A 23,252-nucleotide genomic window follows, 5' to 3' on the forward strand; every position below is an offset into this window, starting at 1 on the left:
ACATTAAAGCACAGGTAGTCCTCGACTTAATGGCCACAACTGGCCACAAAATTCTATAATACAGTCAGGCAGTTGTCCAATGAATCACTGCAGTTGCGTAAGTTAGCAACCCCATTGTTAAGAGAATCCAGCCTCCCCATTCACTTGGCTTGTCAGAAGGTCGCAAAAGGGGATCACAGAACACTGTGATTGTCATAAATGTGAGTCAGTTGCCGAGGGTCTGAATTTTAATCACGTGACCAAGTGTGAAAATGGTCATAAGTTACTTTTTTCAGGGGCATTTGTAAGTTTCAACAGTCACTAAACGAACCATTGTTAAGTGGAGGGCTACCTGTGTAAAGCAGAGGTGGGGAGGTGTGCCCCCGTTGTGGCTTGTGGACTTCAACTCCCAGAATTCCAGGTGGGAGTTGGAAGTCCACAAGGCATAGAAGGACCATCGTTCCCCCCCTCCCCGCCCCCCGCTGTGGATGGAGGGGATGGATCTGGGGAAGGTCTCAGGAAATGAGCAGGTGGGCCATCCTTTTCATATCCCCTTGACCATTATCCTTTGCCCCACAGTGGACTTTCCGTTCCTTCTCTGGGTTTCCTCCCTGTCAGAGTTCCAAATAGCACCCAAGATTAAATCCAAGGCAAAGTATTGGTCAAAGTTCCAATATATGAAGAGAGTCATGTTGGCACATCTTGGCCTGACACTCCCGCCTTCCCCCAAGTGATGGAAGGGCTTCTTCCTTTCTTTTGCTCCTCTTTAGCTACCTGCTGCTGTTGCTTTCATGACCAACCCTCCATCTCCTCTCCCACCTGCTCTCCCCTGTTTTTCCCTGCACTTCCCCTCCCCCCCGAACATCTTTGCCTGGGACAGGTGCAATCTAGAAACAAAGTTCTATTCCAGGTAGAGACCCCCAGGATGGTCTGCTCCAAACGCAGAATATTTTGCATTATCTGGCTATGCCCAGATTGACGTTAGATCTTGGTAAAACTTTCCTGTTTCCCCCAGGCAATTTCCTTTAAATGTCCCTAATTGGAGCTGGGCCATTTTAGAAGAAATTAGAATTTAATGTGCAAGATCTTTAGCACTTGGTCACTTTGGTAACACCGTATTTTTCAGAGTATAAGATGCACCTTTCCCCCCCTCTAAAAGAGGGTGGAAATGTTGGTGCATCTTATAAACATAATACAGTCATTTTTGCTCTCCAGAAACTCCACCCCTGCATCCCATTTTTGCGAAAAGCAACCCCCCCCCCAAAAAACAGGTGAAAATCAGGCCATTTTTTTGCACAAATGGAAGTGTTTTTTGCCTTCCCTCCAGCCCCCAGAAGCACTTTGCAGGCTTCAGCAGGGCTAGGGGAAGGCAGAAATGCCCCCGTATTTGCAAAAACGGACTGGTTTTTTTGCAAAAACAATGTCTTTGCCTTCTCCCATCCCTGCTGAAGCCTGCAGAATGCTCCTGGGGGCCGGGGAGGACAAAAACTTTTTTTTTCTTACTTACCTCTTCAAAATCTTGGTGCGTCTTATACACTGGTGCATCTTTTTGTCTGAAAAATAAAGTATATTTTTTTGCAATCGCTTTTCTCTTGACTGAGCCACATCTGTCGGGCTCTTCACACTCATTGCTTCTCTTTCCTGATTCAGATGCGAAAATAACCCACCTTTCCCCCCTTTTTGGTGTCTTTTCAGGAGAGCAAGGGCTACGAATTCGAATCGGAAACTGATACCGAAACCATCGCAAAGCTTGTCAAGTACATGTATGACAACTGTGAAAGCGACGACATAAGCTTCACCACCTTGGTGGAGAGGGTCATCCAGCAGCTGGTAACTATCTAATTTTATACAAATCACTGTGTAAGGTTTCCTAAAAGTGCCCTAATTGATTTATGAGTATCGAGCCAAGTTTCAATACAAAACTAGTCATTTATTAGGAGCATTTATTTTTGGCAAGACTTTTCCGCAGTCAGGTCTAAGCTTTGTTTGAATTATAGCTGACCTTTAGCCCTGTTCCTTCCCTCCCCTCAGTCTGTGTCATAAATTACATTCCCCAATGAGATGCATCCCTCCCAAGCCTGCTGCAGTAATCTGAGAGTGTGACTTAAGCCGACAGTATGCCTGGAATGCGCTCCGCCCCTTCTCTTGCTATGGCAACATTGGGAGTTGACACACTGGACAGTCTGGGTCTCATATATTGTGCTAAATCATTGATACGGCTTAATAATAAGAGGGTCAGCCTCTGTTGAGCCCACCCACCGACAAGGACAAGTGAGAAGACAAATTAACCTGCACAGCAGTTTGCTTCCTCTAGGAGCTGTGAGTGCTCCATCATGGGGGGATTTTCAAGAAGAGATAAATGGACATCCATTTGTCTGGAATGGTATGAGGTCTCCTGTCTTGGGCAGGGGGCTGGACTAGAAGATCTCCAAAGTCTCTTTCAGCCCTATGGTTCTGTGTTCTGTTTCTCTGGTGGCTACTGTTGTCTTCGGATACGAGAAGGATCTCACTCCCAAGGAAGATCCAGCCAAGACAAATCTTACTTGCAGTTGGCGTCATCAAAGTGCCTCCGGTTTAGCAAGAGTTATTTTAAAACTGCTGAGGATAATTGTATGCAGGGAATCCTTGACTTACTATTGTAATTGAGGCCGGAAATATTTAAGATTTTGGAGTCAAAAATTGAGGCATCATGTGAACAGATCCAGGGGTTTTTGGGACATTTTTAGCCACAGGCATTAAGTGAGCACCATAGTATTAAGTAACAGTAACAGTGTAACCCAGTTGGAAGGGACCTTGAAGGTCTTCTAGTCCAACCCCCTGCTCGAGCACAACACCCTATACCATTCTGAACAAGTGGCTGTCCAGTTAAGTGAATGCCGCAGTCATTAAGAGAGACCATTTTTCCCCATGGTGGTTTTTGGAAGAAACCAAAAGATAAATGCCAAAACCCAGTAAGAAATGTGGCAAATTGTGACTGTGATTCTGCAGACAGCTGATAAGGTCAGCTGGTTGCCAAGTGCCCAAAATGCAGTCATAGGATTGTGGAGTTGTAGGTCTCATTGCCAGTGGCCTTTGGAAGGGAGCAGGTCTGTTGTAACTTTGAATGGTCATTAAGCAGCCAGTTGTAAATTGAGGATTACCTGTAGGGTAAAGAATATCTTGAGAGATGCGGTGGCTTAGTGGCTAAAACACTGTGCTTGTCAATCACTAGGGTCGGCAGTTCGAATCCCTAGCACTGCGTAAGAGTGCTCCCGTTACTTGTCCCAGCTTCTGCCAACCTAGCTGTTTGAAAACACATCAAACTTGCAAGTAGAAAAATAGGAACCACCTTTGGTGGGAAAGTAACAGCATTCCGTGCGCCTTCAGCATTTAGTCATGCCGGCCACATGACCATGGAGACGTTTTTGGACAGCGCTGGCTCTTTGGCTTTGAAACGGAGATGAGCACCGCCCCCTAGAGTTGGGAACGAGTAGCACCTATGTGCGAGGGGAACTTTTACCTTACTGCGGTATTGGATAGCAGAGAACCTGTGTGCATGGATGTGCCCAGAAGAACATTCAAGGTCTGCTTTTCTTTCCTGTCCCAACACAGGAGGGGGCCTTCGCTCTGGTCTTCAAAAGTGTTCATTATCCTGGCCAGGCGGTGGGCACAAGGTGAGTGCCAGTCAGTCTGTCATTCGTTCCTCCAGCTTGACGGTCGGCACAGAGTTGGTAAGATTCAACCATTGCAGGTTGGGTTTTCAATTCAATTGTGTAGAATGTGAAGGATGTGTTTATGATTTACTTTTATAGTTCTAATGTACACTGAAGATGTCATTTAATTTGGTTGTACAAGGTACAATGACAATAAAGTAAACTGAGTAGTTGCTCAGGAGTAAAGTATGAGTAAGTCTCCCCAATGGCAGCTGCCTAGGAAGAGTCTTAGCTGCTCATCTCAACCTCTTGTTTTGCTTTCCAGAAGGGGAAGTCCTCTGCTCATCGGCGTTCGGAGTGAACACAAGCTTTCCACCGATCACATCCCAATTTTGTACCGGACAGGTAAATCTCCCCAAGTGGATGCTCTGATTTCCATGTTGCTATTCCTCTGTAGAAGCCCTGCGTGAAATAACTTCGCAACCAGCATAGTGGGAGATTGCAGGATGGTAGACATCAGGGCAAAAATGATGTCCCTTTTAAACCCTGGAAGCCATGATGGGTTGACAGCCTTCCCCCTGAGTCAGCTTGAGAGGTCATCCTGAAAGAAACTGGACAGGTAGAGTTCCAAGAATAATCCCCCCGAGGCTCCTGATGCCCTCCTTCCTTCTCAACTGCAGCTGGAAGTGGATTTTAATTTTTTCACTGGCACCAAAAACTGGAAAAACAAGTTGGGCATACTTCAAGTAGGTACACTGGTGCCCATATGTCATATCCTTCAGGTCAAGCGTTTTAGGTAGGAGGATTGGATTTGCAAAAGGCCGGCTGGTGTTTCATCCCTTTTAGGAGATCATCAAAATGCAAGAATTGATCCTCAACTTCAGGGCTCTCCAACCTTGGCAACGTTAAGCCTGGAGGACTTCAACTCCCAGAATTCCTGAGCTGGCCAAGTCCACAGGTCATAAAAGGGTGGGAAAGTGTGGCCCCTTTGGGACAGGGGCCTCCAACTTTGTCCACTTTAAGCCTGGAGGACTTCAACTCCCAGAATCCCCCAGCCAGCTTTGCTCCCAAGAATTCTGGGAGTTGACGTCCATCCACAGGTCCTAAAGCAGAGGTTTCCAACCTTGGCCCCTTTAAGCCTGGAGGACTTCAACTCCCATAATTCCTGAACTGGCCAGGTCCGCAGGTCATAAAAGGGTGGGAAAGTGTGACCCCTTTAGCAAAGCTGGCTGTGGGATTCTGGGAGTTGAAGTCCTCCAGGCTTAAAGTTGATAAGGTTGGAGACCCCTGAAGTTGAGGATGAATTCCTGTATTTTGATGAGCTCCAAAAAGTGATAGAACACCACTTCTGCAATCAAATCCTCCTCCAAAAATGTTTGACCTGAAGGATATGACCAGTGCACATCAGTGTACCTACTTGAAATGTGCCCAACTTTGCTGGCTGGGGAATTCTGGGAGTTGAAGTCCGCCAGGTGTAAAGTTGCCTCCTCTATTTTGCTGGCTTAAAGCTAAGAAGAACCTATTTCCTCCTGGAGCCCATGGTTTATCGATCCGTTTTGTGCCATCGAGTCATTTTCAATTCTTAGCAGCCACATGGACCAATTTTCTCTTTCCCCATCTGCTTCCAACGGTGTTCTCCAGTGCCCCTGTAGCTGAGTGCGCCCGCCTTTCCCAATGTCTCTGGGCCTTCTTTAGAGAAGTTTTAAATAATGTAGGATAACTTGAGCCTGGTCATTTGTGCTTTGCGTACCTGCACGACGTGTCGATGTGTTTCTGAAGTTGCTTTCCATGTTGCCCTTGCAGCCACACAATCTGTAGATCACTCATTTGATGGCCTGCCCAAAAAACTGGACAAAGGTGCTGTGGAGACCAAGCTTTTAACTTACCAGCCTCTTGCATCTCCCAAGAATAAATCAAAACACGTACAACCTTTTTAATTGGTGGTTTACTGCTTTCCATTTGAGAGGGAGGGGGAGGAACAGGCCCTGCCTTGCACCCCCCAGTTTCTACCTCCTCTGCTTTTGTTTCCGGAATGGAGACAGGCTGTGGTTAACTCCCTTAGTGTCGCTTCTGAGGGCCAAGGAAGAGGGATGCCTTGTTTTCACCTTGTGTGCTTGTGGAAAGCAGGAGGAACTCTCTATTAAACAGGTTTCGTGTGTGGGGAAAAATTTGCATGCCATTCTTGTGATGGGTTTTCCCCCCCTACTTCTTCCCAAATTCATTTCTGGTCCTTCTTTGCCCCGATCTCATTTTCTTCCTGTCTCCTGAGGTTTGTTAACTGATACCCAAAGATGAGGATGCTGGATCTTTTCCCCCTGGTGCTTGACTCCCTATTTTAAAAACAAAAAGCCAGGTATGGACCCAGAAGCTGGACCTCATACTGTCCTCCCGATTTGTATGAATGCACCTGATGTTCTTTCGAAATCCTTGGCTAGCTAATCATGATCAAAGTGGAAAGGTTTCAGCGGTTTTGGTGGACATTCCTGGAGGCAAATGGGCAAAGGTATCCTGTCTTTAAAGAACAACAGCAGCTTCCGTTTAAAAAAAAAATCATGGGCTTCCTCAAATATCATATTTTTCGGAGTATAAGATGCACCTTTTCCCCCCTCTAAAAGACCGTGGAAATGATGGTGCGTCTTATACACTGCAGCTATTTTTGGCCTCCCAAAGCCTCGCTCCCCACATCGTTTTTTGCAAAAATGCCCCTCCACCGGGCCATTTTTTGCAAAAATAGGTGGTTTTTGCCTCCCCCCCCAAATCACCCTTCAGGCTTCAGCAGGGCTGAGGGAAGGGAAAAATGCCCTTGTTTTGGCAAAAAATGGGGGAATTTTTGCCTTCCCGGATCCCTGCTGAAGCCTCCGGAGTGTTCCTGGGGGTCAGGGAGGACAAAAACTTTTTTTTCTAACTTGCCTCTTTGAAATCTTGGTGCATCTTATACATCAGTGTGTCTTATAGTCCGAAAAACATGGTATTTAGATATTTTCTCTGATTTCAGGAGGCTGTATCAGTGTCAGGAAGGATATAACCCAAGACAACCCCTTGGGTTTTTCTCTTAAGCCCTGGCTGGAGAAGGGCAGGCCACCTACCTTCCCCTGGGGCCATTCCATGTCAGGTGGTCTGGACCTCCTTGCTCGATGAACAGATTTCGATGAAATTTGGTGTGAACATGCATACACGTTTCTGTTGAACCTTGATAAAGTGTTACGTTTGCTGATGCAGTACTTGCGAGATATAGTCATTTGTTTGACTCCATACCGCAGCCTTCGACAGTATGACTCTGAGACTTCAACAACTTTGAGATATAATATCTCCGGCAATATTTTGTTGAGAGAAACAAAACATGGCCATCTTGTACAGCTTGTTGTGCTCTATTAAACAAAATAATAAAAACATTCTCATGAGCGATCTCCACCTAGATAAATTGGAGCAAAGTTGGCTGAAAAATGACTGCGGCTTGAAAAAAGGTTCAAGTTGGACTTTTTATATCTCTGGAAGGAAAGGTATGAGAAATATGAAGCTTTGTGCGTAATAACTTAGCAACACAAGGTTTTCGAACGTAAAATTTCATTCTCCTACTCCTTTCCTATAGTTCACAAATGGAGTGTAAAGTTGACGGTTTTTGTAAAAATGCCAAAAATTGTATTTTCAGCCCGCTTTTACAAAAAAAAAAAAAAAAAGACCTTCTGGAAACTTTGTTAAATCATTCTCATTAGAAAGAGCATCTTTCAAACCCCCTAAAAAAGTAGGGTTGGTTTTTTCATCGCTGATATATAAATCCCTAAAAATAGGGACAAAGTTGTATGGCGACATCACATGCATTCTATTATTGTTTCGTCTTATTTTATATAGGCATCATTACTACTATTACTACTAGGGCCTGGAAGGTTGAGAATCTCTGTAGAGACTCTCTAGCAATTGGCATCCCTGAGCGATTCCCCCAGATTCCCGCCTGGGCCTTCCTGACTCTCCCTGAACGAAATTCCAGTTTGGGATCCCTGTAGGATCTGCTGTTGTTTTTTGCTGACGAGGATAACTGGGACTTTGCTTTTTTTTTTAAAGCCCCCTGTAAAAAGCTCTTTTGATTCAGCTGGGCTGACAGCCTGACTTTGATTAAGATACTTAGACAGACCATGATGTCGCAATCAACCAAACAATCATTTTGACGTGATTATCCCCATGGGGGAGCGGGGGAGGGTTTTGGAAAAGTCTGAATGGTCTCTGTCACCGGGTGATCAAAACCCCGAGCCCATGGTGGGCTTCAGTGATGCCATTGCAGCCTCTGCATTGACTTTGCGGATGCCCTCACACTAGTTCGTCCCTCCTTGGCTCACTTCCTAACCCAGGGGTGATCAAATTTGGGGACTTTAAGACTTGTGAACTTCAACTCCTAGAATTCCCCAGCCAGCATGCTGGCTGGGGAATTTTGGGAGTTGAAGTCCACAAGTCTTAAAGTTCCCAAGTTTGGACACCACTGTCCTGACGGAAGCAGGGCGGACATTATGGGAACCCCCCCCCCCCCCGTACACGTTCTTCTGATGTGTTAAGGGAGGGGACTGCCCTTCCACCCCTCTTCCCTGTTGAAGGGGGGATTCCTGACTTGGAGGGCTGAGCAGAGGAAGCTTCCTGTTGGGTGAGAGGAACTCCACGGGTGTGTCTGTGCACAGTGCACTTTGGGGCTGCCCGCCCAATGTCTGATGACGCTCCATCTGGTCTTGCAGGCAAAGACAAGAAGGGCACTTGCAGTCTATCTCGCATGGACAGCACCACCTGCCTCTTTCCCGTGGAAGAGAAAGCTGTGGAGTATTACTTCGCCTCCGATGCCAGGTGGGCAGCATGTGCGGAGGGCACCGGAGAGGCCATATCATCAGCCATTAAAAAGATATTTTAGCCTTTTCAAATGCAGGGAGCCCTTGACCTACGGCTGGGGGGAGTGGGGGCTGGCTACTGCTAAAGGTTCGCCCAAGTTCAGGAGAACCCGTAGCTAACATTATGACTGGTTCGGAGAACCTCCAAATCCCACCCCTAGTTGGTCCTGCCCACGCCACCCCTCCCACCACACCCCTTTTCTCCCAGGAGATTCACACGGCCCATTTTGGATGCAAGGTAAGTGCAGCGGAGGCTCAGGGAGGGGGAAGAACGGGCCTCCCGGGAGGCCTCCGGAGCCCGGGGGAGGCAGTTTTTCCCCTCCCAGAGACTCTAGGAAAGCCTCCGGAGCCTGGAGAAGGCGAGAATGTCCCCCATGTTGTGGTGCAGGAGGTTGAATAGGCCACGCCCACCCAGCAACTGGACAGAGAACGCCTTGATGAAATGTTTGAAAACCACCCCTGCCTATGACTGTAACCAAGCCCAAAAGTTCTATTCCTAAACAAGACTGTGGTTAAGTGAATTTTGACCCCCTTTAAGACCTTCTTTGCCACAGTGGTTAAGTGAATCACTGCAGTTGTTAAGTTGGTAATGCCATTCCTTAGTGAATCTAGCTTCTCCATGGACTTTGTGTCAGATAACATTGCACTGAATTCCTTAGAGGAGGGAGGCGGCAGAAGAAGTTGAGAATGAAGCTGTTCTACAAGCTGGAAAGTCTCTTTCAGTAAAATAACAAAGTTTAGGGAATACTGAAGTCTTATCATGAATGGTTCTCCTTCATAAATCACCCTACTTTTCATTCATGGGAATGTTAAGTAAAACATTTGAGTAGCAATAGCTCTTAGACTTTGCAGCCCTCTCTAAACGGTTTACAGAGTCAGCCTCTTGCCCCCAACAATCTGAGTCCTCATTTTATTGACCTTGGAAGGATTGAAGGCTGAGTCATCCTTGAGCCTGGTGAGATTCGATCTGCCAAATTGATGTCAGCAAAAGTCACCTGCAGTACTGCACTCTAACCACTGCGCCACCGTAGCTCAAGGGCATGGTTGATATAAGGAGTACAAATAATAGCATCAGTTCTCTAGATCTCATTTGGTTTTGGCACCATTTTTTTAGGGGGAAAAATCCTTCTCCCCTCCCCTCCTATGAGTGTCCCATTCTCAATTTGTTTCTGGGTTCCTTCGAGAGAGGTTCAGTCATCCTCCACCCTTCTCTTGCAGTGCTGTGATCGAACACACCAACAGGGTGATTTTCCTGGAGGATGACGACGTGGCAGCCGTAGTCGAGGGCCGCCTCTCCATCCATCGCATCAAGAGAAATGTTGGGGATCACCCTGGCCGGGCGGTTCAAACCCTCCAGATGGAGCTCCAACAGATCATGAAAGGTACAGAGGGTTGGGACTTTTCAAGCGTTTCGCTCCCCAGGCTGCTTCTGATGTGTTCACGGCTCCTTTATGTGTACATCTACCATCTTTATCTTCTGTGGCCTGTTGGCTAGGAGGTCCTTAGAAGGCTCCTCCTGGTGCTCTCAGGTAGGACCCATTTGGCCTATTCAAGGTCTGTTTTTCATAACTATTCAGTTGGAATCCAGATCCTTCCATGAGCTCCTCTGCATGGTCCAGGCATGGCACCTCCGCTCCAAAAGGACTGAGCCAGTAGAGGACGGATACATTTCTCATTTAGAATAGATTGGACTGGTTTGGAATGGAATGGAATATGAAATAGAATAAGGGATAATAGAATGGAATGGAATGGAATAAAATATGGAATAGAATAAGGGATAATGGAATGGAATAGAATAGAATAAGGAAGAATAGAATAGAATATTGGAATGAAAGAATAGAATAAAGGAATAAGAGAATAGAATGGAATAGAATAAGGAATAGAATAAGGGATAATGGAATGGAATGGAATAGAACAGAAAATAGAATATATAATAGAATAAGAGTAATGTAGAGTAGAATAGAATTAGAATAAAAGAGTTGAAAGGAACCTTGGAGGTCTTCTAGTCCAACCCACCGCTTTGGCAGGAAACCCTACACCACCCCAGACAAATGGTTATCCAACATCTTCTTAAAGACTTCCAGTGTTGGAGCATTCACAACTTCTGGAGGCAAGTTGTTCCACTGATTCATTGTTTTCGTTGTGAGGACATTTCTCCTTAGTTCTAGGTTGCTTCTCTCTTTGATTAGTTTCCACCCATTTGATTTATTGTTTTTCATTTATTGATTTGTTGACTTATTGTTGCCGTCTTCCCTCAGCAGTTGATAAACTGTTTTTCTTTCTAACCGTGCCAACAACACCGATAAGATGAATTGGGGATCTTCTGACAGAAGTGGGATTGACCCATTGGGTTTTAAATGAAACTTAGTTTAATTTAACCAATCTTCGTTTAATTAAATCATTCAATTTCAAAAGGACTCACAGTTGATTTAACCATGACTTGCTAAATAAGTCCCATTAACTGAAATGACACAACATAAGCCATAAACAATGGTTTCTAAATCCTGATGGTTCCTGGTATGATTTCTTTTAGATGTTGCTTTTGCACTTTGTGCATCAAGACACACTTTCAGTTCTTCCAGAACTTTTCATTTTACTTCCCTCTTTGTATACCAAGGTTATCTTTTCATTAATCTTATTTCTGCTGTTTGTCATTATTGTAAACTCCCTTGGGAAAACATTGTAAGGCAGGCAGCGTGCAGATTTTCAAATAAAAATAATGAAAGAGCCATTTTTACACATTTACTGAGGAGGGAAGTCCTAAGAACGCTGTTTAACTTCCAGATAAATATGTGTTGGATTGCAGGATCAAAGCATCGCCAAAAAGTTCTTCCTTCTTGCATGTCCAATGAAATTAATCAGTTTAAAAATTCGAGTTTCACTGTGTTAACCATGGATTTTGTTCCTAAAATTTAATAAAAGTTAAAGTACCCCAGTAATATCCCTTTATATCTAAAAAGCCTTCAAGAGTAGAGTGAATGTTAAGTTCCTAACTTCTTGTCAATCATATCTGTACCCAAAGGGATGGTTTTAGTGTAGTTCTACCAATAGGAAACCAGTGTCTTTTTTGCCAGCCTTGGTTCATAACAATGGAATATTATGGACTAGTGCAGAGGTCACGTTTTGAAAGAAATTTTTTAGACTTCAGGTAACTTAAACCACATTTCGAGTGACAGTAAATAGACTTAATTCCATTTTAAAATATTACCTGAATTATAAACCCAGGCGTGAATTTTAAAAAGAAAACAACAGGTGTGCCTTTGCGTTAAAGATCAAAGCCAAAACATATTACGCATTTTCTGTATATGATGGACACGGTAGGTTTACACTTTCAGAACAGTGAAATGTTTTTTTTTATTGTGTTCTGGATGTAGAATTGGGCTGAGAGTGGCTTTTTTTTCCAAAATGAGAAGGGCAGGTTGCCTCTATTCAGTGAAATTCCTGTTTGTTCTTCCAAGGTAACTTCAGTTCATTCATGCAAAAAGAAATCTTTGAGCAGCCAGAATCTGTCGTGAACACCATGAGAGGAAGAGTCAACTTCGATGACTACACAGGTAAAGGCTTCGGAATTGTCTTCGGCTCAGAAAAATCAGATTATTATTTTTACACAAAACTCTTATCTTTCCAAATGTGATTTGAATGCGATAGGTTTCATTCGCAGAGAAGATCTGTAGATGGTCTTCTAACATTGGAAAATGACAATAACTGCTTCTCTGCTTGTGAGCAAATTATTTTCTTCCATTACAGTAAATCTTGACTAATAAGCTTGCTGTGGGCCAACTCGTCCCATAATCAATACCTCTGGCTGTTTTTCTCCCTGTTTATCCCTGGAGGTTGCTTTGAAAGCCTTGGAGCATATTTTGTTACTAACCAATGGCCTTTTTCAACAACACATCCCTGGTGATTGGCAAGACCCAACAGAGTCTTCATTTCCTTAGAGTTCTGCGGGAAAAATCAGGTGGAACAATGGCCGATGACCTCTTTCTATCGGTCCACCATAGAAAGTGTCGTCACATACTGCAGGATAGTAGGTAGGCTGGTTTAACTGCTGCAGACAGGAAGGCACTACAGAGAGGGATCAATTTGGAACAAGAAACCGTTGGTTGCCGTCTAACATCACTGAGTGACATCGCCAGGTCTCGCTGCTTTAGCAGAATAAGGAAGATACTCAGAGATGCTTCACGTCCTGGTCAGTGTCTCTTTGCACTTCTACCATCGGGCAGAAGACATCGAAGGATAGCCAGCAAATAGGTTTAAAAATAGTTTCTATCCTTGGGCTATCAGACTCTAAAACACAACCTCAATCACTCCACGCACACATGGAAATGTATGACTAGTTTTTCTTTTTCTTTTTTCTCCTAATTGCTTGCATTGAGATTATCGGTTATACTATTTATGTTGTTTGTATTTCTTGTCATGGATTGCACCAGTGAAGCTAAAGCCAATTTTGTTGTATATGTGATGTACAATTACAATGTCACAGGAAAATTCCAGTAGGAAGCAAAGGCAACAATGCAAGCAATAATCCTTACTTTAAGATCAGAGGTTTATTTGTTTCTAATAATTCGGAACATTAAAAATGAATAGATATAAAAGATACAATAGTGGTAATATACTTGCATTAATAAGTCATTGCAATGGGCCAATGGTTCACAGCAGATTCTACATGGACTGCTATAAATCAAAGGGCCCTGAGCTGATCTTGAATCTTTATACTGTTCCTCTAACCCAGAGGTGTCTAAACTTGGGAACTTTAAGACTTGTGGACTTCAACTCCCAGAATTCCCCAGCTTCACAACTTCACTACATCTGTGTATATTACATTCAATTCCTCATTTCCAACAGTGTCATTGTTCCTGTTTTGAACGAATCCATACAAGTATACATTTTGCAAAAAAAAACCCTATATTTCACAGTTGGCACCTCTAACTTTGCATGTTTGCTATCGGCTGTCATAGTAACGGGGAAGGTGGGGGCTCATGGTATTTGGGAGGGGAATAGGTGCTGGTGGAGATATCACAAAGGGAGTTTTGTTCTCACAATCTTCTGCGCATGCCTTGGGTTTGGTCAAGGCCAACCGTCTCTGCATACCAGCTGAATGAGGCTACCTGAAGATGCACCCCACGTGACATCCTTGGGGGTTGGAGATTGCACGTTGGGTGGGGGTAACTGGGGGGGGAGGGATTTGGGTAAACGTTTGATATATACAAGTTGGCACTTTTTTGCTTCAGACCTTGCTTCACTTTCGCTGTTTTCATGTCCAGCAAAATTACCTTTTCTCTAATTAAATGGAGTTTGGGGTTTACTTTCTTGAATTTTGAATGAGGCACGCCTGATGCATATTTCACAGTTAGCAACGGCTCAGCAGGATTACAAATATTTCTGGTAAATTTTGAAATCACCCTAGCTGAAAACTTTGGTTCGTCTCTTTTCTTCTGGGGCTTTCTGTTATCCATAGGACTTATTGAATCTAATAGATCCATAGGCTACATTTCTTGAGTCCCACATCAATCAAGGCTATATACTCTCTTTGGGGTGAGCCTCCTTTTGTAAGAGTTGCTAAAGAAATCTGCAGGATCCTTTTACACCGACGCTGTCCTGCTCTCTCTTCTCTGGGCTGTTTTCTCCAAGCCTTTGCCTTCTTTTTTCCCCCAGTGAACCTTGGGGGTTTGAAAGACCACATCAAGGAAATCCAGCGGTGCCGCCGTCTGATCCTCATCGCTTGTGGGACGAGCTACCATGCAGCCGTCGCTGTGAGTAGCTGAGCTCCAGTAGCGTTTCCAAGTTTCTGAACAATTAGCAATGCTCTGCAGCAGGAAAAGGCCTGTCCTGCTATTGGGTGGGACTGCAGCTTTTTCTTGATGATGCACACACAGTGTGTGTGTGTGTGTGTGTGTGTGCAATCAAAATGACACCCACAACTATGTAGCCGAAGCCTTGTGTCCTTTTTATGTCTTTCACTAGTGCTGGTGTTTTGCTAGTGCCAAGCTCAGGCTGCAAGCCATATTCTTTTTGGATTTCAGGCCTGCCACAACTTTCTACTGTGGGGAAATGGGAGGGGGGATTATACGGAGGTGGGGGATGTGTAGCCATCAGGGGTGTTTTGTGGAACCCTGGCACCTGGAACTATGGAAATGGGAAAGAGCTGCTATGAGAGGGTTAATTTACCAGAGTGTGGATGGAATGAATGATACGCAAATAAATATCTATTTTTCAGAGTATAAGACACACCTTTCTCCCCAAAAAAGAGCGTGAAAATCTGGGTGCTTCTCATACACTGAATACAGCATTTTTGGCCTCCCGAGTCCCCGCCCCCTTCAAAAAAATGGACATGCAGAGGGTTTGGGAGGCTTGTAGAGTGCTCCTGAGGGCTGGGGAGGGCAAAAACGAGCAAAAACAGACCATTTTTTTGCTAGTTTTTACCCCCGCGCAGCCCCCAGGAGCACTTTGCAGGCCTCCCAAACTCTCAGCATGTCCCGTTTTTTTGTGAAAAAGTTTGTACACAAACTTTTTTTAAAAAAATTCCCTTTTCAAAATCTTGGTTCGTCTTATACTCAAAAAAATACGGTATTTAAATAGCCCTGCGGCTTCTGAGTGATGCTTTACTTAGGAGCTACGGCGGCGCAGTGGTTAGAGTGCAATGTTGCAGGTGACTTCTGCTGCCCGCCGGCTGCCAGCATTTCAAGTCTCACCGGCTCAAGGTTGATTCAGACTTCCGTCCTTCTGAGGCCGGTAAAACGACTCAGATGGTTGATGGCAACAGGCTGACTCTGTAAACTGCTTAGAGGGGGCTGTAAAGCAGGGGTCTCCAACCATGGCAACTTTAAGCCTAGTGGACTTCAACTCCCACAATTCCCCAGCCAGCTTTGCTAAGGGGGCCATGACCTGTGGACTTGGCCAGCTCAGGAATTCTGGGAGTTGACATCCACCAGGCTTAAAGTTGCCAAGGTTGGAGAACCCTGTTCTAAGATGAAGCACTAAGTGCTGTTGCTGCTTTCATTGTATATTCTGTTTCTTCCTTTCCCCTCTATCCTCCTCCCTGCGTCACTTGCCCAGACTCGCCAAGTCCTCGAAGAACTGACCGAACTTCCCGTCATGGTGGAGCTGGCCAGCGACTTCTTGGATCGAAATACTCCTGTCTTCCGAGATGATGTCTGCTTCTTCATCAGCCAGTCAGGTGAGAAGGCCAAGGGAGGCCTTGGTGATCAGCTGACACAAGAATGCAAAGTTTTCCCAAAGTTTTAGCCACACTCCCTATCTTGTAGACTGTTTTTTTCTTCTCCTAAAGGTAGTGCTAATAGCAGCTTGAACCTCCATAAAGTCAGATATACCTGCATAGATCCAACTTATGGTGGCTAAAGCACTTCCTATTAGAACTTCACCCCAAAGGAGCATGGTATATTTTTTAATCAAGGTAGATGAACTGTATGAATAGAGTCGACCCTCCATAGCTTGGAGAGCTGCCAGGCCCATATCTGCAAAACTTGGCAAGGAGCCTCAGAGAGTCACAAACCAATTAAGCGGACTAATGGCCTCCTGCAAACTCCACTCCCCTGTCGCTCCTCTTTTATTTCCTCTGGGAGAGGCCATTCATTGTCCACCTGTGGCCTTATTCCCAAGTTGACCTATGTTCTTTAGCTGTTCCCTTCGTTTGGCCACTCTGCACATGCGCACACTGGGAACAGGCTCTAGCTGTTCCTCTGCCTCACTGATGTCTGACTCTGAAGGCAGCTGATAACTGACATATGCCTCTGGCCCCCTCTTTGCCTCCGACACAGAACCCTCCTCAGAGCCTTCCCCAGACTCCAGGACTCGCCCATGTTCCCCTCCAACCTCCTCACTGTCTGAATCTGCTGCCAGCTCCACTAGCCACTGGCAGGCCACAATTTCTTCCCAAATATTGAAGGAAAAGAGACACGTCCAGGTTCATTCACAAGGTGAGACCCTGTCACTTTGGAGAGCCAAGCTTAATTTATTTGTCTTTGAGGTGTGGCCCATGTTCGTAATGAAGGTGGAAATAAGGCCCCTGCATTGACAGACCTTCAGCGCTTGTTGGGAACACCTTCTTGGTTGACCAGATCCATTTCTCTCGGCAGGGGAGACGGCCGACACCCTGATGGCCCTTCGGTACTGCAAGGAGAGGGGAGCCCTCACCGTGGGCATCACCAACACCGTCGGGAGTTCCATTTCACGGGAGACGGACTGTGGGGTGCATATCAACGCAGGCCCAGAGATTGGGGTGGCCAGCACAAAGGTGAGGACCCTATGCATAGAGACAGCTCGGATAGGCAGGTTGGTGTGAAGGTGTGCCAGCCAGAGGTGGCATTCAGCAGCTTCTGACCAGTTCTGGAGAACTGGCAGCAGAAATTTTGAGTAGTTCGGAGAACCGGCAAAAACCACCTCTGGCTGGTCTTGCCCCCATCTATTCTCTGCCTCCCGAGTCCCAACTGATCTGGAGGGAATGGGGATTTTGCAGTATCCTTCCCCTGCCATGCCCACCAAGCCACGCCCACAAAACCGGTAGTAGAAAAATCTGAATCCCACTACTGGTGCCAGCTTAATAGTTCTTATTCTGAGTGCCCATGCTGACTGCACCTGGGCCCTTCTGCTTTTCTTAAGGACAGGAGTTGGGGGTCCCAGGAATTAATTAATCACCAGCTGCAATTCTGAAAAAGCCTCCGTTTTATGTATAGTCAGAAAGGCAGGACAGGTAAGAACATGTAACTCGTGTTCTTACCTGTCCTGGAGAGCTGCCAGGCCAAGATCTGCAGAACTTGGCAAGGAGTCTCGGAGAGTCATGAACCAATGAAGCAAACGAATGGTCTCCTGCAAACTCCACTTCCCTTTGGCTCCTCTTTTCTTTACTTTGGGAGGGGCCATTCATCGTTCACCTGTGGCCTTACTCCCGAGTCGACCCCTGTTCTTTAGCTGTTCCCTTCGTCTGACAACTCTGCGCATGTGCGCAGAGCCTGGAAGCAGGCTCCAGCTGTTCTTCTGCCCCACAGATGTCTGACTCTGAAGGCAGCTGATAACTGGCAGACGGCCCCGGCCCCCTCTCTGCCTCCAACACAGAGCCCTCGTCAGAGCCTTCCCCAGACTCCAGGACTGGCCCAGGTTCCTCCCCAACCTCCCCACTGTCCAAATCTGCTGCCAAAAGGGCCTGAAAAGCAGAGGATACACAAAATAGGGCTTGGAAAGGAGGAGAGAAAATTGCAGTGGGCCATTTGACAGAGTTTTGGCCTGCGGTTTTTGTTTTAAATGTTTGTTTTAAATTAGGCTAAATCTATTTTGGATTACTGTACATTTGTGTGTCTCCCAGCTCAAAAAAGGGGATTGGAATTTGGTTTTCTGGGGACTTGGGGGAAAAAGGGGGGAAGGTTGGGGTCAGCATGCAAAAAATGGGATGTTGCAGCTGTCATGCTTGCATGCGCACTGAGGGGTGTCGCACATTGCATTATGGGTGCAGCACACCCGCACATGACCCCCTTGTGCTCCCCCCGCTTATGGCACATGATCCAAAAAAGGTTCGCCATCGCTGCTCTAGAAAGTGCAGAGAAGAGCAACAAAGATGATTAGGGGACTGGAAACTAAAACATATGAAGAACGGTTGCAGGAACTGGGTGTGTCTAGTTTAATGAAAAGAAGGATCAGGGGAGACATGATAGCAGTCTCCCAATATATCAGCCACAAAGAAGAGGGAGTCAAACTATTCTCCAAAGCACCTAAGGGTAGAACAAGAAGCAATGGGTGGAAACTAATCAAAGAGAGAAGCAACTTAGAACTTTGGAGAAATTTCCTCACAACGAGAACAATGAATCAGTGGAGCAGAATTTGCCTCCAGAAGTTGTGAATGCCCCAACACTGGAAGTCTTTAAAAAGATGTTGGATAGCCATCTGTCTTAAACAGATGGGGTATGGGGTTTCCTGCCTAAGCAGGGGGTTGGACTAGAAGACCTCCAAGGTCCCGTCTACTCTGCTATTGTATTATAGCTGAAATCAGTGAGGTATGTACACCGCCTTCAGTTATTTATAAAAGCGATGAGGCGGGATTTTTTTTTTAAATGAACTGTTCACTCTTTACAGTTGTTCCATTCCTTTTCTTTTTCAGTCGGTCCACATTTTTTTTATTGAATTATAAAGTATTAGAAAATACAAAATACAAAGTAAATAGAAAAGCAGGGAGGGAGGGAAGGAAAGAAGAAGTGAGGAAGGCTAAGAGAAAAAAAAAAGAAAAAAGAAGCATTGACTTCCAACTCTGTTACAGTAAAATAAGGCATTAAAATCAAATCACAACTTTTTGCTTTTTTGTAATTATACGGACAAGCCATTTCTGTAAAAACCTCTGTGCAGTCGCTCTGTTCCTGATGATGAAGAAGGGGAGAAGATGGACGCTCTTTCAGGCATTTCTTTTTTTTTTTTGAAAAAAAAAAAGTTTTTATTAAACAGTTTTATCTTGAAAAACGGGGGGAAAAACACAACAGAAAAAGAAAAAAACAAAACAAACATAACAATATAAAGTAATTATACCGCCTTCTGTATTTGTACTTCTCCATTCTCCATTGCCTTCCTATCGGTTTTACCTTCTCTAATAATATAATAACAGTTTCTTTCTTTCAGGCATTTCTAATTCCAATCTCAGGCATGCCATGAATTGACTTTGAGGGATTTGTGGCTTCTGCTTAACAGGGGGCCCTTATTCTCCCTTCTTTTCCAGGCCTACACAAGCCAGTTTGTCTCCCTCATCATGTTTGCGCTCATGATGTGCGATGACAGAATTTCGATGCAAGAACGGCGGAAAGAGATTATGCGAGGCCTCAAGTTGCTGCCAGGTAAGGCGCACCCAGCCAACAGGGTCAATTTTAATAATATTTTAATTTTATTCCTCTGAGCCTTGTAAGCCACCCAGAGTCAATTATGCGAGATGCCGCATACATTTTAATAAATAAGTGCGTGTGGGAGGTTTGTGGCAACACTTTTTCAGGCAGGCAAACGGACTAGTGTGTCTTCAGCACAGGGAGGTGTGTGTGAAGGGAGGGGAAAGGTCTTTGGGGCAGGTAGAACATAAAACATAGAATAATAGAGTTGGAAGGGACCTTGGAGGTCTTCTAGTCCAACCCCCTGCCTATGGTGCTCTGGAGGGCCCACCCGCCCGAGTTCCTTACCTGTCCTTTAAAGCCTTCGGCACTTTTGTGCATATGCATACAGCGCCTGTGCGACGCTCCAACAAGCAGCTGGAGCGTTGCAGAGGCTTGCGGAAGTGTCGCTGGCAGCTACAACGCATGCGCGCATCCATGTGGGCAATGCCAAGCCCGTTCCAACCGTACCAGTTGGAACGGGATCTGGAACCCACCACTGGATAGAATCATGAAAGAAAGGATGCTCAAGGAGAGACGAGATGAAATGTGAATGACAAACATTAAAATAATTTAAAATAATTGAATAGTTAATTTTTTTCCGCAGCAAGTTGGCCGTAGCAAGTTTGACGAATTCCGTCTCAGGGATGAGCATTCTCTGCTGAGTCCCCCCTCTTTGGGTAGGGCCCCCCGAGAAAGGCCATCTGCACCCTCATTTGGATTGCAGATTGAAGACAGCAATCCCCGCCCCTCACTTTAAAAAGCAGAGGTCCGATCCCAGGGCTGCAGATTCTGCCCATTATGTGCTCATTGCTGGCTGTTTTTGACTGCAACTTTCTAAAGATGCAGCTTATCAAAGGTTTGGTTGGGGTCAGACGTCCACTTTGGAAGCAGGGTCTCCTCTTGTTCCTTTCTATAGGCCTGATCAAAGAAGTGCTGAGCATGGACGATGAGATCCAGAAATTGGCCACCGAGCTCTACCACCAGAAGTCCGTCCTCATTATGGGCCGGGGATATCACTATGCCACCTGCCTAGAAGGGGCCCTGGTGAGCATCCTCTGGAACCCCCAGTTGAACCACTTGGGGAGAAAAATGTTCCTAGTCCCTTGGGGGCAGATAAAGTGTGGGTGGAGGTGAAAAGAGAAGCCATTCATAGTCATGTAGAGGGACCAGGATGTGGACAGACTTCAAAATCAAAGCAAAAGATCTAAACCAGAGTTTCTCAACCTTGGGCCACTTTAAGATGGGTGGACTTCAACTCCCACAATTCCCCAGCCAGCAGTTTGTTTCTTCTGTCCTGTCCTGTCCTGTCCTATTCTCTCCTCTCCTCCTCTCCTTTTCCTCTCCCCTCTACATTTTCTTTTTCTCTCCTCCTCCTCTTCTTCTCCTTCTCTTTTCCTCTCCTCCCCAGATTTTCCTTTTCCTCTCCTCTCCTTCTCCTCTCCTCTTCCTCTCCTCTCATCCCCTCCCTACATTTTCCTCTCCTCTCCTCCTCCTTCTCCCTTTCCTCTTCCTCTCCTCCTCCCCCTCTCCACTCCCATTCCATAGGAGAATGAAGCCAAGGGTTTGTTCTGGCCGATCCTATGTGGAAGCCGTCTCTTGAAGCATCCACAATCTTCTTCCTTCACAGTGGACACAGAATGAAGGAAGCTAAGGGAAGCAGTTGGTTGTTTTGTTTTTTTTTACAAGGAACTCATGTAGCAGCTTCACACGTGACTTTCCGTGGACGAATAGTATATTTCTTGAAAGATGGAGAACAGGGAGAACTTTGGTTTTCAGCTGAGGCAGCTGAGATTAACGAAGGCCTTCCTTCCGCTTAGAAAATCAAGGAGATCACCTACATGCACTCGGAGGGCATCTTGGCCGGTGAGCTGAAGCACGGGCCCCTCGCCCTGGTGGACAAGCTGATGCCCGTCATTATGATCATCATGAGGGACAACACCTATGCCAAGTGCCAGAATGCTCTGCAGCAGGTCATGGCACGCCAGGTGAGCAGAGGGGCCCAGGGGACTCTTAGGTGTTTGCCCCCTCCCCCAGGAATATTGAACAGGGTGGTGAGTCCTGCTGACTTTATTTTAGTCTGCTCCAGCTGGGAAGTGACCTCCTTTCTAACGGAAAAAAATAGCAAGACTATTAACAAAACAAAGCAGTTACTCATAAAGATGAAGGGCCTCGTATAAGTCGGAGAAGACCCACATGGGAGCTTCTTGGTGGATGTCCATGGAGATTCTCAGCCTTCCTGATTGTCCCAAAGATGCTTTTTTCAAGACTTTCTTGTTTTTCTTTGAAGATGTTTTGCTTCTCATCCAAGAAGCTTCTTCAGCTCTGTCTTCAGTTCCTTCCATTCCCCACAATCCAGTCAGAGCTGAAGAAGCTTCATGGATGAGAAGCGAAACGTCTTCAATGAAAAACATGAACGTCTAGTTGCTTTTGGAAAAAGGCATCTTTGGGACTTCTTGGTGGATGTTGGAACTGCCATCTTATGCCTGAATTTCACATCTGTTAGCCGTCAGCCTGCCATGAACTATTGGGGGAGGGGGGAGCTGGATGGGAAGAGGGAGGCGGACTGCTCATTGTACCTTCCAGAGTCAAGGTGAAGCCACTGGGAATGGAATGGGTAACAGCTTACCAACCAGCCTGCCATTGGAGACACTCCCCCAAACCATTCAAATTTAATTGGACAATAAGGAACCAGTAAAGAGGAGGAACTGGACAGGGAAAGTTAACCGGAGAAATTTGGCGTGCACACTTCAGTTTTGGCTTTGCTATTCTGTAAACCACTTGGCCTTTTAGTAAAGTATACCTTTCGCTACAAGTGGAGTTGAGGGTGTTTCTTGCTTAAGGGACCAAGTTGGGGCAGAACTGACACTAACTTTGGATTTGTCTGTAATAATTTCCCCACATTTCCAAATGTGTTCTTCTGGGAGGATAAAGTTTGGGGAGGAAATGTAATAGGAGGTGGTCCTTGTTTAATGACCACTCGTTCATTGACTGCTCTTTGGTGACTGAACTTACAGTGGCATTGAACAAGTGGTAGTTATGAACGGACCTTGTACTGGCATTGGTTGTGGTGTCCCTGCAGTCACATGATTATGACCTTTCCTGCCGGCTTCCCACAAGCAAAGTCAATGGGGAAGGCGACGGGAAATCGGAAGTTGCAGTCGGTGAGGTCGGATGGCAACCAAGATTGTTGGAACTGCCATTGCTAAGTGGCACAGTCATGTAGTTTTTCAGCTTAACAACAGTGTCACTTTATCATGGAATTTCTGTTCTCAGTTAGCATAATTTTTTTTTAAATCATTTTATTTGATATTTATAGGCCGCCCTTTTCCCTGAGGGGACTCAGGGCGGCTTACAATTTGTAGGAAGGGGGTGCAAGACAAAACACAAAAAGAAAATGTGAAATATAATAAAATAAAACAATAAAACACAACATTCATTCAGCATTCGGGTGGGGCGAAATTAGGGGCTTATCCCCAGGCCTGACGGGATAGCCAGATCTTAAGGGCTGTGCGGAAGGTCTGGACGGTGGTGAGGGTACGAATCTCCACGGGGAGATCGTTCCAAAGCGTCGGAGCTGCTACTGAGAAGGCTCTCCTCCGCGTAGTCGCCAGTCGGCACTGACTGGCGGATGGAATTCGGAGGAGGCCTACTCTATGCGATCTGATGGGACGGAGGGAGGTAATCGGCAGAAGGCAGTCTCTCAAATAGTCAGATCCACTACCATGGAGGGCTTTATGAATGGTAAGTAGCACCTTGAAGCGCACCCGGAGATCAACAGGTAGCCAGCGCAGCTCACGGAGGATCGGTGTTATGTGGGCGAACCGTGGTGCACCCACGATCACTCACGCGGCCGCATTCTGGACTAGCTGAAGTCGCCGGATGCTCTTCAAGGGCAGCCCCATGTAGAGCACATTGCAGTA

General features: G+C 45.8%; 1 protein-coding gene across 2 annotated transcripts in view; it reads left to right on the forward strand.

Annotated features, from left to right (window-relative positions):
- Positions 1–23,252, forward strand: part of GFPT1 (glutamine--fructose-6-phosphate transaminase 1) — a 45,529-nt gene that overhangs the window by 15,436 nt on the left and 6,841 nt on the right. Inside the window, exons 6-18 of one of the 2 annotated variants that reach the window (XM_032229136.1) lie at positions 1,675–1,809; positions 3,571–3,632; positions 3,937–4,016; positions 5,415–5,468; positions 8,330–8,435; positions 9,695–9,858; positions 11,935–12,030; positions 14,132–14,229; positions 15,533–15,653; positions 16,573–16,730; positions 19,191–19,305; positions 20,249–20,376; positions 21,150–21,317. In XM_032229136.1, coding sequence (XP_032085027.1) covers positions 1,675–1,809; positions 3,571–3,632; positions 3,937–4,016; positions 5,415–5,468; positions 8,330–8,435; positions 9,695–9,858; positions 11,935–12,030; positions 14,132–14,229; positions 15,533–15,653; positions 16,573–16,730; positions 19,191–19,305; positions 20,249–20,376; positions 21,150–21,317 — 1,485 coding nt within the window. The remainder of the gene's footprint in view (positions 1–1,674; positions 1,810–3,570; positions 3,633–3,936; positions 4,017–5,414; positions 5,469–8,329; positions 8,436–9,694; positions 9,859–11,934; positions 12,031–14,131; positions 14,230–15,532; positions 15,654–16,572; positions 16,731–19,190; positions 19,306–20,248; positions 20,377–21,149; positions 21,318–23,252) is intronic. The other variant, XM_032229137.1, reaches the window with a different exon arrangement.

This window comes from Thamnophis elegans, chromosome 13, assembly GCF_009769535.1.
Source record: "Thamnophis elegans isolate rThaEle1 chromosome 13, rThaEle1.pri, whole genome shotgun sequence".
Classification (NCBI taxonomy): domain Eukaryota; kingdom Metazoa; phylum Chordata; class Lepidosauria; order Squamata; family Colubridae; genus Thamnophis; species Thamnophis elegans.